At 55.6% G+C, this 16,878-nt stretch overlaps 1 protein-coding gene across 3 annotated transcripts in view; it reads right to left on the bottom strand.

Moving 5' to 3' along the window:
* Positions 1–102: 102 nt before the first annotated feature.
* GRB7 (growth factor receptor bound protein 7) overlaps positions 103–16,878 on the bottom strand; it is a 47,970-nt gene continuing 31,194 nt past the window's right edge. For all 3 annotated transcript variants that reach the window (XM_050935382.1, XM_050935380.1, XM_050935383.1), the window contains 13 exons: positions 11,029–11,185; positions 10,485–10,606; positions 9,822–9,899; positions 9,373–9,510; positions 8,310–8,420; positions 7,626–7,724; positions 7,225–7,305; positions 5,763–5,879; positions 5,090–5,150; positions 4,084–4,171; positions 3,168–3,261; positions 1,121–2,655; positions 103–1,081 (listed from right to left, as the gene is read on the bottom strand). In XM_050935382.1, the coding sequence (XP_050791339.1) occupies positions 2,509–2,655; positions 3,168–3,261; positions 4,084–4,171; positions 5,090–5,150; positions 5,763–5,879; positions 7,225–7,305; positions 7,626–7,724; positions 8,310–8,420; positions 9,373–9,510; positions 9,822–9,899; positions 10,485–10,606; positions 11,029–11,185 (1,293 nt within the window). In that variant the 3' untranslated portion in view covers positions 103–1,081; positions 1,121–2,508. The remainder of the gene's footprint in view (positions 1,082–1,120; positions 2,656–3,167; positions 3,262–4,083; positions 4,172–5,089; positions 5,151–5,762; positions 5,880–7,224; positions 7,306–7,625; positions 7,725–8,309; positions 8,421–9,372; positions 9,511–9,821; positions 9,900–10,484; positions 10,607–11,028; positions 11,186–16,878) is intronic.

Here is a 16,878-nt window from a genome sequence, read left to right as displayed (position 1 = left end):
CAGATCAGAAGTCAGCGCCAATGAGGGAAGGCGGCTGGATCCCAAACTCCCTTGACCCATCTCCCCATCAGATCGCCATAAGGAAAGCAGAGCAGCCAGGTGTGAAGTAGATGAGATTTATTTGTAGTGAGAAGATTTTGGAGTAGATATAAATAGAGATAAATCTGTCTTCTTTCAGGGCTTGGTGCTAATTTGGGTTATTTTTCTCTTTTTTTGTACAAAATAAAAGTAAGGATATGAAAAAATAGCATTTATTACCACTTGTATAAAACACATCACAGTTCGACTGGCCTCTTAGGTATGTACAACAGAGATAGATTCGTCCTCTTAGCACAACCCTGGATCCTTCTAACACAGCGACACCACATCCTTGGCTGGGTTATCAGCAATAGGAGGTGAATCTGGGGATCTTAATACCTGTCGCTACTGCCCGAGCTGAAACCCTCACCTCTGTTAGCCCTGCCGACAGCAGGCTTTGTATGTGGCCCAGCCGTCACTGAAGGGGGCAGAGCACCACGCTGAGGGGGTCACATCTGTCTCCCCCATAGGGTTCTTCTTTGGTGCTATGGGGGTTAGTAGCACCCCAGGCGGTCCTGGCTTTGGGGGTCTCTGGTGTGTTGAGTTCAGTGCTTGCAGCATGGTGGAGCACACAGAGATGGGTTTGGAAGGACAGTCGGCATCTCGGTAGTTGGAGATAGAAACGTTCTCCCCCCTCCCCTGACTTTCCAGACCTGGTCACAGCCCCATCACCGGGTCCTGGCAGCCTACACTCCAGAGAGCGGAAGCCCCTTTGGCCTGACAGGAAGGGACAGGGAAAAGCCCAGCTTTTTCCTTATTGTGGCTCTTCCACTTGTCTGCTTTCGCCCTTGACACCTGCCACCAAAGCCCCCTTTTCTCCCCCCTGCCACGTCCAGAGCAGGGCTTGGGGCCAACCCCACCCCTCCCAGCATCTGAACAAGGCCCAGCTCGAAGCGTGACCCTGGACTCCCTGCACCTTCAGGTCTTTCTCGCCTGTGGCTCAGACCTGAATGGACCCAGCTGCACCTTGATTCCTATGGTCCTGGGCAAATGGCAGAGGACTCTCTGTATGAGTCACCCTAGCTCCTGGCCAGCCCTGAACCTGGCTGACGCTAGCTTCCACCTCGTTCCCAAGGAGGGACTTCCTCCCAGAGGATTGGGAGCATGGCATGTTGGCGGAACGTTATCTACTATCACTATTGACATCCCTGCCCCCACCCCCCCGGGCCTCTCCATGCAGCCTGATAACCCATCCGCTAACCCCAGCTGGCACAGAAACAGCTGCGTGCTGTTTCTTGCTGTGACCGGGCCTGCCGGCGTCACCCGCCAGCCCAGAAGGGGAGACGTGGCCACTCCCACACAGGGGGCACGTGTGTGGGATCTGCATCTATCAGGGTCTGCTGCCCCCGACATACAGTTCTCCATGGCCGGGGAATGGTGACTGCCCTCAGGCAGGTTGCTACTACGGGGAGCAGAAAGGTGAGCCTCAGTCTGTGCACAGAAGGGTCTGGACTCCGACCCCCAGGGAGGCCAGTGGGCTAGGTTAGAAGGAGCCACTCTGGCACTGGTCTGATGGAAAGAAGTGGAAACCTGAAGAGAAGGCTCGGCTCCTAGCCGTCACTGGCCAGAGAGGTCGGAACCCAGAGGAGAAAGTGCATGAGTGGGTAGATTTTCCCAAAGGATGAGGCGCTCCGAAACCCAGCCAAGAGGCAGCAGGGGCCCAGGAAGGAGGGCGCAGAACAGAGCATCCACAGCCCTGTGCAGGGAGAGTGCTGGGACATACCAAGTGGGACCATCCCCAAGCTCCCAGCTTGACTTCCCAAGGGCACAGAGAATATGACCATTAACACTGAGCAGCTGCTGGGGAGGGAGGAGAAACTCTAGGATCAAAACATATAGAGGATATCGGGGCAGAGCTGAGGGCGCAGGGATATAGGTGGGAAGGGGAATACAGACATGGAGGGTTACAGGACAGAGGGACATGGGGCAGACAGAGATGGGAGTGGAGGGACACAGGGGAGGAGGGGCAGAGAAAGATCGGAGAGGAAGGATATGGGGCGGAGGGATACGGGACAGAAAGAGATGGGAGCGGAGGGATACAGGGAGGGGCAGAGAAAGATCAGAGCGGAAGGATATGGGGGCAGAAAGAGACGGGAGCGGGGGCACAGAGGGAGGGGCAGCAGTGAGACGAGGCCATGAGCTGGTGGAAGCACAGGGGCGAGGACTTGGAACGGTGATTTTCGGTCCTTCGGACTTCTTGGGCGCCAGGGATGCCATCCTGGCCTCTCACCTGGCTGGTGCTCACTTGACGGGACTGAGTGGTGACTGACACCGCAATAGAGGATGGAGCACGAGCCAAGTCCATCCCCTGTGGCCACCGCTGCCCTGGCCCAAGTGGGGCGAGGGGCGGAAGTTTGAGTTGATTCTCATTCTGCTCGCCGTGCGTTGGCCGTGGCCCGTCGCAGAGCCCTGACACCCACCGGGGGCCTGTCACAAGGCAATGCAGGTGCAGTAATGTCTGAGCTTGCAGGGCAGGATGCCCCGGTTGATTTGGTGAAACTCCACCAGCTGGATGAGATCGGCAAAGCGCGTCTGGCCATCGTCCATGGTGAAGTAAAGCTGCCCCTCTTCCTCGCTCTGCAGAGAAATGGGGTGGGAAGCTGTGTGCTTAGCTCTCCTGGCCTGTGCTTGGACTGTGCAGGCCAGGAACAGCCAGCTCCCCTACGAACTTATTATGCTATTGCTGCAGTGACCTCTCCTGGCAGGAAGTGACACTGGAGGGACTGGAGTGCGAGCGTTCCCAAGGTTAGTGATGTCTTATAGGTCTCTCTTCAGGGACTCACACAGGGAGAGGCTGGGTGCTCCCCACAGCCAGCACTCCTGCCCCACTCCCCACAGCGCCTCCTGCTGGGAGAGGCTGAGGCTGGAGTATACAGGAGCTCCCCCCACAGCCAACACTCCTATTCTGCTCCCTACAGCATCCCCTGCTGGGAGAGGCTGGGGCTGGAGTAGTTGGGAGCTCCACACCATTCCTATATGTGAATCTCCTCCCCATGGGTTTGCTCCTTGAGAGAGTTCGTAAAGTACCCTCACCCATATTGGTGGGAAGGCACAGTCCGTGGCAGCTGGGGCTGGGGAGGGGCACTTACTGGCAGGATGAGATAGTGCTTGACTTTCTGTAGGTGGCACAAGGACAGGACGTACCCCTTGGGGTTCCGCTGGCTTTCCCGCAACAAGAACACCCTACAAAATCAGAACAAGAGAGGGGGCTGTTACCAACACACTGCTGCTGCCCACCCAACCTCTTCTGTCCACCAGGGGGAGCCCAGAGCAGCATGTGAGCTTTTCAGTCAGCTCAGCTGAAAAGAACACAGCCGCATGTTAAAAGCAGCCGAACCCGTGCCATGACCCAGGGGTACTGTAGCCCTTTGCAGTGAGAGCTGGCAATGAACTTGTTCCAGGCAGTGGCCTGTGCTGGATAACTCTAAGGCATAAAATCCTGACTAACTGCACAGCCCTGTACCAAGGAGGAACATTTCCTCCTGACCCCAGAACTGATGTGTGCCCTGAAGCATGAAGATCAAAAGCTTTTCTTATTTTATCCTCTCTAGCGCCGCTGTTGGTGCTCATCTTATCCACAAAAGCAGTACTGCCAACCTCAATTATTAAAAAACACAAGTCAGGCCCCAAAAACTTGAGATTTATCTTTAAAATCATTATTTATTTTTTAAATTGGGGGGTTCTTATTTGTCTTCTTGGTTTTGAGCCTGTAGTAAGGGTCACATTTTGTCTGCAACCACAAGGGCTAGAAACTCACTTAAAAAAAAAAAGCTGAGATTCTCATGTCATCACATGTCTCCAGAAGCTGGGGCTTTAAGAAAAATGCCTTTAAGGAAACGTTAAGGAAAATATTGTGAGACTGGGGATTAAATTGTTGTCCAAATGTCTTTGGAACCTTGCTAAGCATTTGGCCTCACTGACATCCTGCAGCAGGGAGTCCCTTGAGTTAATGTCTACTCCAAGTTAATAAAAGCCATATAATCGGTGTTCAAAGCCTTTCCATACCCATCCACTAATCCCTGCTGGATTATCAATCGCTGTGTGTCTTCCCTTGAGATCCGCCCGTGAAACCACGGCTGCATTCGATGGATGGCTGAGAAGAGAAAAGAAAAGAAAATGGAGGAAGAAAAGCTTTTTTGATCTGACTCTTACAAACCTTTCACAGAGAAAGCTGGTATTTCGGGGTTTGCAAAACTGAAGGGGCATTGGAGACAGCAAGAAAAATTAAAAAGGCAAACTCTTTGGGGCAGGGACTGTCTCTTTGTTCTGTCTCTGTACAGTGCCAAGCACCATGGGGTCCTGGTCTGTGACTTCACCTCCTAGCTGCTATCTTAACACAAATAATAAATTAAAGTAGCACTGGCCCCAACTGAGATCAGGGCCCCATTGTGCTGGGCACTGCATGGACACAGAGAGAGAGACAGCCCCTCTCAGGCTAAATAGACAAGACAGACAAAGGGTAGGAGGGGAAACTGAGGTATGGAGAAATCAAATGACTTGCCCAAGATCACTCAGGGAGTCTGTGGCAAAGCCAGGAATTGAACACGAGTCTCCATTGAGCACCTTAGTTACAAGACTATTCTTTGGCTGGCAGCAGTAGTAGACCCTTATCCACCATGTAGATCGGATACTGGGGAAGGTTTCAATTCAGTCCCCAAATTTCCTTATCACCAAAGTTAGAAGAATATCCAGGGTGGCATTTTAGGTTCTATAAAATCTTTTTTTTTTAATCTCAAAATTCACTTTTGGAACAAGCCCCAGTCCAAGTCCCCCTCCACTTTATGTCTCCATCTGCACCAGTGCAGGGTGTGTGTAAGACACAACCACCCTGGTCTGCTAGTGTTTCACACCGACTTGGCACTGACACAAGGTTCAGAGAAATTGGGCTCATTGTATCCCTTCAGCGTCTGGTTCTGACTCCCCTTCGATCAAGCCCAGAAGCTCTTTGGGAAGCATCTCTCCCTGGGTGACCCTCAGCCAACCGGAGCCGGGTAGAGGGGTCTCCACTCACCTGTGCTGAGCGGGGAGCCCTGGCAGGGAGTTGGCAGGCTGTAGCGGTGACTCGTCTTCTTCTGCAGCATGGAAAGCAAGGAGCAGGGCATTACTATGGGGTGTTGTTATTAGGCCATGCTACTTTCATGGAAAATCAAATCAGAAACGAGCACCACGGTGCATGATGGGAGCAAGGATAGGACAGACCCAGAGAGGGCGAGAGCACAGGCTGCAGCTAGGGGAGGCTGCAATGTATGAGCTACCGTAGCCTCATTCCAATCTGGTGCAATGGCACTGTGCCTCCATACACTCACCAGAGCATCCCACTGGATGCTTATGGAGCTGGGCTGAGACGATCTCACCTTTCCCAGACCGGAGGAGGAGCTCTGTGGAGCTTGGAAGCTTGTCTCTCTCACCAATAGAAGTCGGTCCAACAAAAGATACCACTTCACCCACCTCGTCTCTCTACTATCCTGGGATCAACACATCTACAACAACTCTGCATCCACCAGCCCATATCGCTGTTTTATTGTTTAAGCTAACCCGGTGCAGCTCTCTGTGCAGATAAGCCACCCGCTGGAAGCTGTTTGGACAGCTTGATGAAGACGCATGGCCTGAACGCCGCCTCCAGCCACAGCCTGCTTCCCTGCCTGGCCTCTGACTGCTAGCCCCGCATGGAAGCATGGACTCACCCTCCACGACTGAGCCTCTTCCAGGGCCACTGTCAGCGCCTCGTTGGGGTTCTCAATCACCCGGCCTGTGCACCCAGAGAAATCCATGGCCACCAAGGTATTGTCAGACATGCTTCTCTGTGGGATGAAAAAACAGCTGAGAAGAGACGCAGCAATGGGGGTGAGGAAGAGGGACCCTGTACTGGAAGACGGGAGTAGTGGGACAGGGACACCGCCTGCAGCAGTACAGTTCAGGGCCCTGTAAGCAGCTGTGAGAGGGGTCTCATTACATCAGCGCTGAGTCCTGGCGGCCTCTAAGTGTTGAGCTGTAGCAGTTCAGGGCATAAAAATCAAAGCACCATTATGGGCATGATGAAATCCCACCGAGGTCCATAGATCCCTGGGTATTTTAAAGGAAACATTTTCTGGCCAGCTACATCGCTGGGTACCACCCAGCCTCTGCCTCAGCTAATTGCCCCATCATCTGCAAAGGTCCTGTAGGGAATGTCACTTTGGACTGATGCTCTCCAGTGACCGGGTCTGATAGATGCCCTCCAGAGAGGTCGCCCTCACGGAGATATTGTCAGGTGAGCAGTGCAGGCAGAACCTGACATGTAACCCCCAAAAGGGCTCCATCTGGTCAGACACCAGTCTGCTTGTCCTCCCTTTGGCACCCGGTGCTTACAGGCTCCTCCTCTATAGGGCGCTGTCTGAGGCCATCTCGCCTTTAGTTCTGTTTGAATAACAGCACCATGCCTTGCTGGGCAGCTTGGCAGGCACCGCTCCTGCGCCCTGGGATGGGTGGAGGAGCCCAGGGAAGGGCTCGTCAAAATTTTCCTATTGAAACTGGTTTTTTGATGGGAAATTGGGATTTTGATGAAACACATTTTTCACAAAATGTGAAATTTCTGAAAAACAAACTCCCCCAAGCCCCAAAAGGTTTGATTTGGAAAGGCTGCTCGGTGCCTCATGGGAGCTGTAGCTCACTTGGCCCATGTTGCTATTCTTCTCTATGGGCCAGGCTCCTCAGCTGAACTACATCTCCCAGGATGCACCCTGGCTAGGGCCTCCGATGATGCACTGCCACCCCTTTCCAAGGAAAAATCTCCATTTTTCAGCCAGCTGTCTAGGCTGAAGGCATTCACCTCACCCCCAGAGGTGGGAGGAAGAAACAGCATCTTCTGCTGTACTAACAGGAGATCCAAAGGTGTCCACACAGGAGAACATCGGCCTGGAACAACAAGGGCAGTGAACAGCTGCTGCCTGTCCAGATCCTTTCTGACCCGGGCTCTACCCTTTCTGTGAGCATGTCAGTGAGGAAGGATGTAGGGAGAATGTGGGAATGGGGCCACCACAGCAGACTGCGATTTGAAATCCACTGAGCCAGCACAACCCGCTGAGCCAGCCAGGGGAAAGCGGGGAAGGTGTCCCGTGGAGACGCTGCAAAGGAAGCTTCTCAAGGCGGCTCAGACGAGGCGCTTACCAGGGGCGTGGTGCTGATCCAAGACTGGTGGCTGCGTCTGGACTGGGACTGCTGGTAGTTCCTGTAGAGCTGCACACCATACTGGGAAGGAAGCAGCCGTCGTTAGCATCAGCAGCATCAGAGCCAGGCCCAGCAGCAGGGCGCTGCCTCACCCCAGGCAAACAGCATGTGCTGCAATGCAAGCAGCCCCCTCACCGGCCAATTAGCAACCCATCGCAACACGGGGAGGAGCGGGGGGGTGCTAAGTAGCAGCACTAACCTCACCAGCCCAAGGGATGCTGAGATCCCCCAGGAAGCAGAACCGAAGTGCAGTCCCCGCTTCTGCCAGCTGGTGTCGCTGTCCGCCTTAGCATGCCAGTGGGCTGGCAGCAAGGTGCAGGGGCCGGCTGGGGGGCGCTTACCTTAAAGAGGCGGAAAGCGGCCATCCAGCAGCTGCGGCTCTGCTCGTCCTCACTGCAGAACAGCTTGAGGCCCTTCATGCCGCTGCGCACCTTGTAGGGCTGCAGAGCAGAACAACAACAGTAACCGCAAAGAGCCGTCTCCAGTGCCAGCCGGAAGACGACGGCACTGAGCTCTCCGGGCGCTAACTGAGCACCCCAAGTTGTTAGCCCTGTTTTGGGGTGGGAGAGTGAGGCACGGACTAACCACAATAAGTCTCTGGGAGAGCTAGGAAAAGAACCCGGGAGTCCTGAGTTCCAATCCCCCTACTACCCCAACCACTAGACCCTAATCTCCTCTGATTGCTGGGAACAGAGCCCAGGAGTCCTGTATCCCAGGCCCCTCTGCTCTACCCTCTAATCTGAAATCTGGCACGTCAACCCAGGAGTCTTGATGCCCAGCCCTCCTTTACGCTAACCACACGGCCTTAACGGTTGCCGCTGGTGTTTCTCCAGTCCCTTCTACCTCAAGAGTGCCCGAAAGGACTTTGCGCACTGGGCCCCTGTTGTAACCCTCCTCACTTCTGCTGGGTTTACAGCAGAGATGGATTTGGCCCTGTTTGGGCAGGGATTGCTTCACCCACCGCTGAGGCCCCTAGGGTGCCAGGTGGTAGCCGTATCCCCGTGAAACACCTTGGCCTCCCTCACCTTGATGCAGAAGCTGAACTCGGTGGGCGTGCCATAGTGCTTTTTCCCTTGTGTGATGAAGTAGACATTGGACTCGTTGAGGTCAGCGAAATACTGTAGATGCCGTGGGTCCTGGGGAGGAGAGGAAGGAAGAGCATGTGCTGTATTAGGGGAGGCAGTCATGGGGCAGGGGGACCAGGGACCAGGACACTTCCCGTCCAGCACCCTGAAGGGCCGGAGAGACCAGACTCCGGACACCCCAGCGACCCAAGCACTTGGCACAGGGGACTCAAACCCAGGAGCTACCGGGGCCTTAGAGCATGAACACCAGGAAGGGAAACCGACTGGCCAGAGGTAGGGAAAGCAATCAGTCTCTAAGCAATTTGGGTCTCCCATGCTGACCAAGGCTGCGGAATACCCATAATAAACACTGATAATAACTGGCTCGAGGGAATGAAGGGCAGATTTAAATGGCATCAAAGGTCAAGGAAGGGTTTTAAAAATCACTTCTGCTTTAATAGCTCAGCGTGTGCTTATTCTGGATGCCATTATTTATGTAGCGTCAGTCTGCTAGGCAGGTTCTCAGCCGGGGAACTGAACCAGGAACCTTTGGATTGAATTAGAGGGGCCTCTGGTGTCTGAGCTAAAAGCTCCAGCTCCTTTAGCAAGGGCTGCAGCAGGCTCATCAATAGGCGTGTGTGGTCCAGCCACCACTAGAGGGGAACAGAGCCATTCACAAGGTGCATATGGGTGACGTATGTGTAACATCAGTAGGGCATGCAGCGCTTCATACTGGGATAAGAATCTACTACTGCTACCAGCTAAGCAAGCTATTCCTTTAGTCCAAGGGAGGTACATCCTGTGCTTTGAGCTAACTATCCAGGATTCAAGCCCCACTTGTGACTCATAAAGGGCACAGTTCAGATCGCTACACCCAAAGTAAGTAAAAACTAACCACTTCTATAGGAAACCCACGGCCATAGGATGTCTTCAGCCCCACCCCTCCTACGGTGCCCCCTAATGTTGCTGGGGAGACCTGTTGGAAGGGGAGGGTCAAATCTGCCCAGAGTGGGCTCAGCCTCACCTTAGATGTGCCCTTTGTGGAGTAGTAAAGCCCTGAGCGCCGGAGGGAGAAGTAAAACCTTTTCCAGACCTTGCGCCCAACCTCCTTCAGGTGCAGGAAGCCCTGGATCTCTGGGCAGCTGCCGGAATTGAGGAAGTTCTGCAGGAGAGGAGGAGTTGGGGAGAGCGTGGGAAGGGAGAGGTGACACTGAACTGGCCCCAAAGCTTGAGGCTATCAGGCCTGCAGGTCAAGCACTGAGCTCTCTGACTAACAGGCTGCAGGGCGGGTTTATCCCAAGTGCTCCCCACCCCACCGCAGGCTCGTGCTATGCCTGTTTATAGGGCGAAGCTGCTTGTGGGCGGTGTCTATGGACAGTCCCCAGGGTCACTTTCCTTCTTCAAACCGTGTGGCCCAGAGTCAGAACTGGGCGCCGGCGATGAGTGCCAGGAGGGCAGGCTAGCAGTGCATACCTGGATGAGCTCCGAGTGGGACAGGCCCTTGTTGGCATCCAAGCAGCTGGAGACCATCACCTCGGGGAACAGGGACTGCTGGGATCAGAGAGAGAGAAGATGGTCAGCGGGGACTCTAGGGCAAGCCCAAGTGCAGCAGAAGGGCTCTGCACCATAGCAGCCCCCAGCGTCTGGCTGAGCACCAGGACTGGCTCCCCTGGGATCAGAACCGGCTCCCTTGGGATCAGGACCAGTGAGCTTGTATAAGGGTGACTTCCTGGTGCACTGGGCAGCTGTCCAATTAATGCCGGGCGGTGCTGGCATGCTGGAATTAATCTCCTGGCACTAAGGGGTAGATGCTTAATCCGGTGGCTTTAGCATATTCAAAGCTCATTTCCAGCTGGGCAGCTCCAGGACCCTGGGGTTTCAGGAGAAGGAATGGCAACCAGATCTCCCAGCAGCTTCAAGGATTCTTCCTCTGAGCACCACCAGGTCCTCTCTGGTCAGGTCAATATGTGGCCGGGATTGGCTTCTATCCAGGCAGGGCTGTTCTGTGCCTGGGATGCTGCCTGGGTCCTGCCAACTGGAGTCCAAGACATGAAAGGCCAGTCGTCCCCCCCTCCACACCGCCCGCCAGGTCATGCTGGGCTGGGTCGCCCAGTAGCAAGGTCGGCAGGCACTTACCGGTGAGCTTTTAAACAGCTCATACTTGGCAAAATTCTTCCGGAAGACAAATCTGCTGTCTCCCCCAATGGGCCAGGTGGCCTGGACCTCCACCACTGACTCATGGTCTTCCAGGCACCGCTCTGTGGAGGAGAAAGCCACCGGGTCAGGGAAGAGCCCTGCCAACCATCATGCACCACAGCACACTGGTTTAGCTTGGGTCAGCCTGTCTCCTTCGAGTGGCCAGTCTCACAGACTACAGCAGCTAGTCACCGCCCCAGCTCAGCAAGTTGCTCTCAGCACAAGGGGTAGGAGCTTGTGCTTTGGGGGCTAATAGTCCCTTGGCTAATAGTCCCTCACCCAAGCCTGCAGTTGCACACACAGACCTGGCAGCATGAACACCTCCCCCAAAAGTTGTGTTTGCATTTGGGCATTAGTGGACACACGTGCACAGAACCAGCTGCACACGTCTCCCCCCAAGCTCCTAGTTGCATACACACACTGGTGGCCATGTGCACCAAGCCAGCCGTGCAAGGCCCCCCTGGGGGTGTACACGCCTCCTCACCTAGAACCAAGTGCTGATGGAGCTCCACCAGGGACCAGCTGTCGTCGTGGAGGGCGTGAGTCTTTTGCACCAGCATCTCGCAGACATGGTGGGCCGTGGTGCCGGCCGTGACCTCCAGTGAGCGGCAGGTGCCATCTTCGCTGAAGACTTTTACCACCTGTGGGGCAGAGGCCAAGCCAGGTTCATTCCCCTCTCCCACAGCCCTACCCCCTCAGTCTGGACACTCCCTGGGCTCCCTCCCCTCATCACTTCTCAGTTGTGAATGCACGAGTGGCTGGGTCAATGCTCTCTGCAGTGGAGGACAGGGTGGGGCGCGGAGAGCCAGATAGCCAGCCCCAAGGGCAAATCCAAGCTGAGCTGAGATTTTTCACCCTCCCAAGGGGAGGCAGTGATGTGTGCAGGGTAGCAGGGCGACAGCAAACAAGCCTGTCTTTGCACCTGCTCCCCTGCTGGCCAGAGCAATTGTCCCCCAAGACCAGTTTTGGGATGTTTGCACTGTGGGATCATACAGGAACTGCCAGCCAGGATCAGCCCCAGAATCCATCCAGCCCAATGTCCTGGCAGGGCCCAGCAGCAGCCGATTCTGAGGAAGGTGTAAGAACCCTGCAGTAGCAGTGGGGTAATCTGTCACCCCCCATTAGTGGGTCTCATCTTGGTCTCTAATAGCTAAGAGATCGGAGTAAGACCTAAGCAGGAGATGTAAAATCTCAGCGTCGGTTTCAGGGTGGAATGAAGTGCTCCCGGCTGGCTGGCTGTAACTGCTCCATGCAGAGGATAAGAACCTTCTACTGCAGCCAGCTAACTGAGGTGCTTCTTTAATTCAAGTGCTAGCGGACTGTGCTTTTGGAGCAAAAAGTCCCAGGAGTGATCCCTGCATGGTTTGGACTCTCCCACCTCCAAGCCAGAGCTCCCCGACACCAGGTCTCTCTGTCTCCCTCCCGCGAGGCCGGGTCATAGAGCAGTTCTCGGGTGCTGACTCTTTGGCACAGGGAGGTTTGACCCCCGGGAGCCCAAATCCCTCTGGCTGTTCACTGGCCTCAGCTCAGCTATGAAACCCCCCCAGCACCTCCCCCCTCTGGCTGTGAGCACCCCCTGGCTCCCTCAGTAAGTGAGCGGGTAGCTTCAGCGTCCCTCTGCTCCCAGCGCCTGGGGAAGCAGTGCCAGGGATGTGGGTTGCCCAGGGACCCGGCTGCCAGGTAGCTTTAGCCTTCTTTTGTGTCACTGCCACAGAGGGAGCATTATCTAGGGACTAGCGTAGGTACTGGGAGTACAGGACACCTGGGTTCTATTCCTGGCTCAGTTGTAATGTCCATGCTCATTATAGTACTTGGTCGCAAATTGAGGTGTGTAGTGAGTCAGTTAGGGGTTGTGGTGGGGTGGGGGGTTGTGAACGTAACAAGCTCATTGAGTTTCTAGCCATACAGGCCTTTCACAGGGGTGGTGTGTGTGTGTGTGTGTGTGTGGGAGCGGGAGCATTGCCCCTAGCAAGGAAATGGAGGCAAAGTGAGGTGGCCAAGGTCACACAAGCAAGCCTGGGAGAGAGCCGGGGGCTGAACCTGGATGTTCAGCCCCCAGTTCTCATCCCTGTTAGACCGTCTGCCTCCAGCGGATCCTGGCAGGAAGCAGCAGCATGGCTGGACCCTGCCCACAAGAGATTTACAACGAAATCAGCACCTGGGGCAAAGCTGAGACCAAATCCTCCCTGCTAGTCCCCAGTTAACCCACCAGAGGGGGCTAGGCGCCTGCTGAACTGGGCCATACGTCTAATAATGCCCTTTGCAGAGCCGGCCCATTGGGCCTGTTCTCTGTGCCCCGGCTGTGATCAGGGCCCCTCTGTGCCGGGCACTGCACAGACACACAGCGAGAGGCAGCCCTTCCAGAGCCAGGCGCTCCCCCAAGAGCTTGTGACACTGTAATCCCTTCGGGGCAGGGACCGTCTTTTCGTTCTGCATTTGTACTGCGCCCAGCACCATCAGACCTTGCTCTGTGACTGGGGCCCCTGAGCACCACTGCAATAGAACTAAGGAAGAGTGAGATGGGAAACTGAGGCACGGGTCACAAAGCTGCTAAGGCAACAGCACACAGGCTACTTAACTCCCAGGCTGGTATCCCGCCCCTTGGATCATGCTGCCTCTCCAGTTTTCTCACATTCCCCCCCTTAAAAATTACTCTGATGAGATGTTAACACTGGTATTCTGGGCAAATTCCTCTCGCCTCCTTCAAATCCTGCCCTACAGTTGCAGCTGGTGATAGGATTCGCTTTCACTTCCTGCCCCATTCTGTGGTGCTGCTGTTCAACATCTGTTGCATCCCACCCCAGAGGTGGCTGAACATCAGCGGCAGATGGAGCAATTCAGATTCAATCTCTTCCCTGCCTGGCTGGGGGACTGTGTGAATATCCATGGGCAAAGGATTAGGATTGTTATCACCCCTCGTCTCTCTGCACAGCAACCCTTTTAGAATCTGCTTGAATTGAATTAGGAGTCAGGGCCAAGGGACCCACGTGGGTCCCACTGATTTCCAGATGAGCCCGACTAACCCGTCAGCTTCTCCGTCGGGCCCAACCCTGCTGCCCTGGGCCTTGTGTCATCAGTAACACCCGTGCAAAGCTCTCATGGTGGGAGTGTGCCCAACGCTGCACTGCTGCAAATGACCGTGCAAGGGGGCAGAGCGACAGGAAGCTGCCCTGCTCTGAACACCCAGGCCCCAGTGAGGAGGGGCAGGGGGCAGCCCAGGCCATGGGGTGGCTTGGGAGGCTGCCAGCTGCTGTCCTGAAGCCACAGGTTCCCCCTTCCCAAGTGCCATGAAGTCTGTGACCTTTGCAGGGAGGGTTCAGGTTTCCTTCAGTACCTTTCTCCTCTCTCCCCAGCTGGTTCTTCTGCTTGCCAGGGGCCGGGGGAGGCTCTTTCTGTGGTTGGCTGCTCTCTACCAGCCACCTGAGCTGCTCCTTGCAGACGCCAGCCACGCCCTGAGTGTCTGCGCACGGAGGGGGCAGACAGTTGTTAGGACTGCAATAAAGCAGCTCCTGGGCTGGCCCCGCATGACACCCGCCGGGTGGCTCCTTTTATCTCTATCCAGCGGCCGTTGCCTGGCAGGAGGCAGTCCAGGTGCTGATCCCTGCTGCAGGCCGTGTTTTGGCTATGTGTGCCATGGGCCCCTTGCTCTGTGCTCCCAGATAGCCCCTGCGCAGCCTGCCATGGGCATTATCCACCTGGCACCACTGGAGCTCTCTGGCCCGGAGAGAAGCAAGGGGTAGAAAACCCATAAACATGCCATGCCCACCTCCCCTTCCTCCCCTTCTGTGATGGCTCATCTGCTTCCCTCTGGGAAGTGCTGAATTTCCAGAGGTTCCTCATCCAGTAGCCAGGCCAAATAAAAGCCAAAGGCACTTGGCTTCTTGGGCTCTGGCTGCTCCGATGCTGCCGACCCCAGGGAACAGGGGTCCTGCTTGCACGTCCCCTCTGCCAGAGAGACCTTGGGAACCATCTGCCCCCGAGCTCACAGTCCGGGGGCAGCCTGTCCTTGGCAGAGGGTTGCAATGGTAACAGTGACGTGGGCTTCCTGGGAATGGCCCTGATTGGTCTCCCAGGGTTATTGGAGCTGGGAGGGGATGAAATATGTGAGGGGGGGGTGCTACCAGAAGGGGATCAATTTACAGTCAGGCCAGCAAGGCCCCTGTGTGGTAGGACTCAGCTTGGGGGAAGGGTGCTGCCTGGCTGGGGCTGTACTGAGGCCTCTGAGCTGCTGATGGTGGGAGGAAACTGTCACGAGCATGTTAGGCCTCATGCTGCTGCCAAAGCCAGGTCTCCGTCCCACTGGCTGAGGAGCCCATGGCTTGTGGCCCCCACAGCCTGTCGGGATGGCTGCACTGGCCTCTCAGCAGGACCTCCCAGTGTGCGGGGGAGGGACACCAGCTCCCACCCTCTGCCCGCTCAGCTAACCCAGCCCTGGGGGTGAAGGGCACCGACCCCATGGTGCCAGGACGCTGCTGGACCCCATCACCGTCCCAGGGAAGATTCAGGTCTTGTAGCAGCAGTGGGTTGATTTAAGGCTTGTTGACTTTCCAGGGGAGGGGGCTGTGCTGTCCCCTACCCAAGGGCTCCCCAGAACCGCCCTGACGCCTGCTACCTGCACTGCGGGCAGGTGAGACCCCCCCCAGAGGAGGGATCCTAAAGTGCAATGGAAATGTACGATGGAGCACGCGGACAACACCCCTGGGGGCAATGGGAAGGGATGGGGCCGGCACCAGGGTGACCCTGTGGGAAAGTGACCTGTCCGTTGCTATGCAATCCCTCCCACTGGCCACCTGCTCCTCACCCCACCCTGGCCCCACCGCTGCTCCTCTTGACTGTGATCAATTCCCCCGGGGATTAGAGCACCCCAGTGCCCCCTCCCGCTCACCGAGCAGCACCCACGCCCCAGATGAAAGGCAAGAGAACCTTTATAGTTATTATTCTCCAAATCCCTTAATTGTAATCTTATTCCTTGCCAGTGAGTCAGTAAATTGGCTGCGATATCTGAGCACATCAGGACACACAGACCTCCAAGAGATGTCCAGAGACTCTTCCAGGGGCAGACACATAATCCCACTCTCCCCACCCCACCCGGGGTAGCTGCCAGCATCAAAACCCACAGAGTCCCTGTGCTAAGTCCAGTTGTCCCTCCGAACCTGAAGGAACAGCCAAAGACCGACACATGGACAGAGACTGACATGTCTACAGGGCTTCTCGGTCAAAAGGATCCCAAAGCACTTTGTTCACATTGAGGAAATAGAGTTTGCTGTCCCAACCTGCTGAAATGCAGCCACCTCTGGGGTGGAACATGTCAGCACCTTGAGCAAGCCCTCAGTAACACTGCCTAATACTTTAGGGCAGGGAGTGAAGAAAGGTACTGATCTGTAGGGGGAGTTTAGCAAGGGGGAATGGAGCTTTTCAAATTGGGATTTGGCCAGAAAGCCAGGCGTTAACACCCTGGCTTCTCATGAAAGGTGCTGTGAAATCTTCAGTGACCACGATTGGTCCAGATCTTGAGAAGAACAAGGTCCGGGGATCAGAGAGCAAAGCCAAGCAGACTTGCCAGGGAAAGAGAATTGAGCCTCGAAAGAGCAGCCACTTCCCTCCCTTGTGGTTCAGCTCATCTGCCCCTGCCGAGAATCCGCTGCATTTCCCAGCTGTTCCCTGGCTCTCCTGGGCTGCTCCAACCCATCTCATCTATCTGGCTTGACTGTGAGGTCTTTGAGGCAGGGATGGTTTATACGGCACCCAGCCCAGTGGGGCCCTGATCGTTAACCACTACACAGACCTAGATGTTAAATAATAGTAACCATCAGTGTTACTTCCTGCTCATGTTTCCAGGCTCTCTCTCGGGGTATTTCCCAGCCCTCACTACTCCTGCTTTAGTGGCATCAGTGAATCCTGTGCCACGTTTCAGGACCCATCTCCCACGTGGGGCTGACAGCCCCTTTCCCCGCCCCGAGTACCAGCCCACCAAAGTCTCTGCACAAGGGGGCACTGATCCAGGTCTCCAGCAGGGGCGGAGGCACTGGGTGGGCCACACTGTGTTGGGCGCCTGGTGTTTTCAGGGTGCGTTGTTTGGCACACCAGGGGTTAAGCGGTTGTGCTGGACCCAGCTAGGAGGCAGGTGATTGCCTGGGGCGGTGTCGGGTGGGAAGTGCTGGAAAGTTTCCAAGGGTGCCTGGAAACTGTCCCACCTATAATTACAAGCTTGTGGGTCGAAACACACCAGGATCCATGCCGACCATCCCTATGGAAACCAACCGTCTGCCTCGTCAAGCCCCGTCATGCCCAGCTGCCCTGCACATCCCAGACTGACCCAGCTCGGGAGTTCGAT

This window comes from Gopherus flavomarginatus, chromosome 25, assembly GCF_025201925.1.
Source record: "Gopherus flavomarginatus isolate rGopFla2 chromosome 25, rGopFla2.mat.asm, whole genome shotgun sequence".
NCBI classification, from domain to species: Eukaryota; Metazoa; Chordata; order Testudines; family Testudinidae; genus Gopherus; species Gopherus flavomarginatus.
Note: the sequence above shows the minus strand (reverse complement) of the source record. Positions and strands in the feature narration are given on the sequence as shown.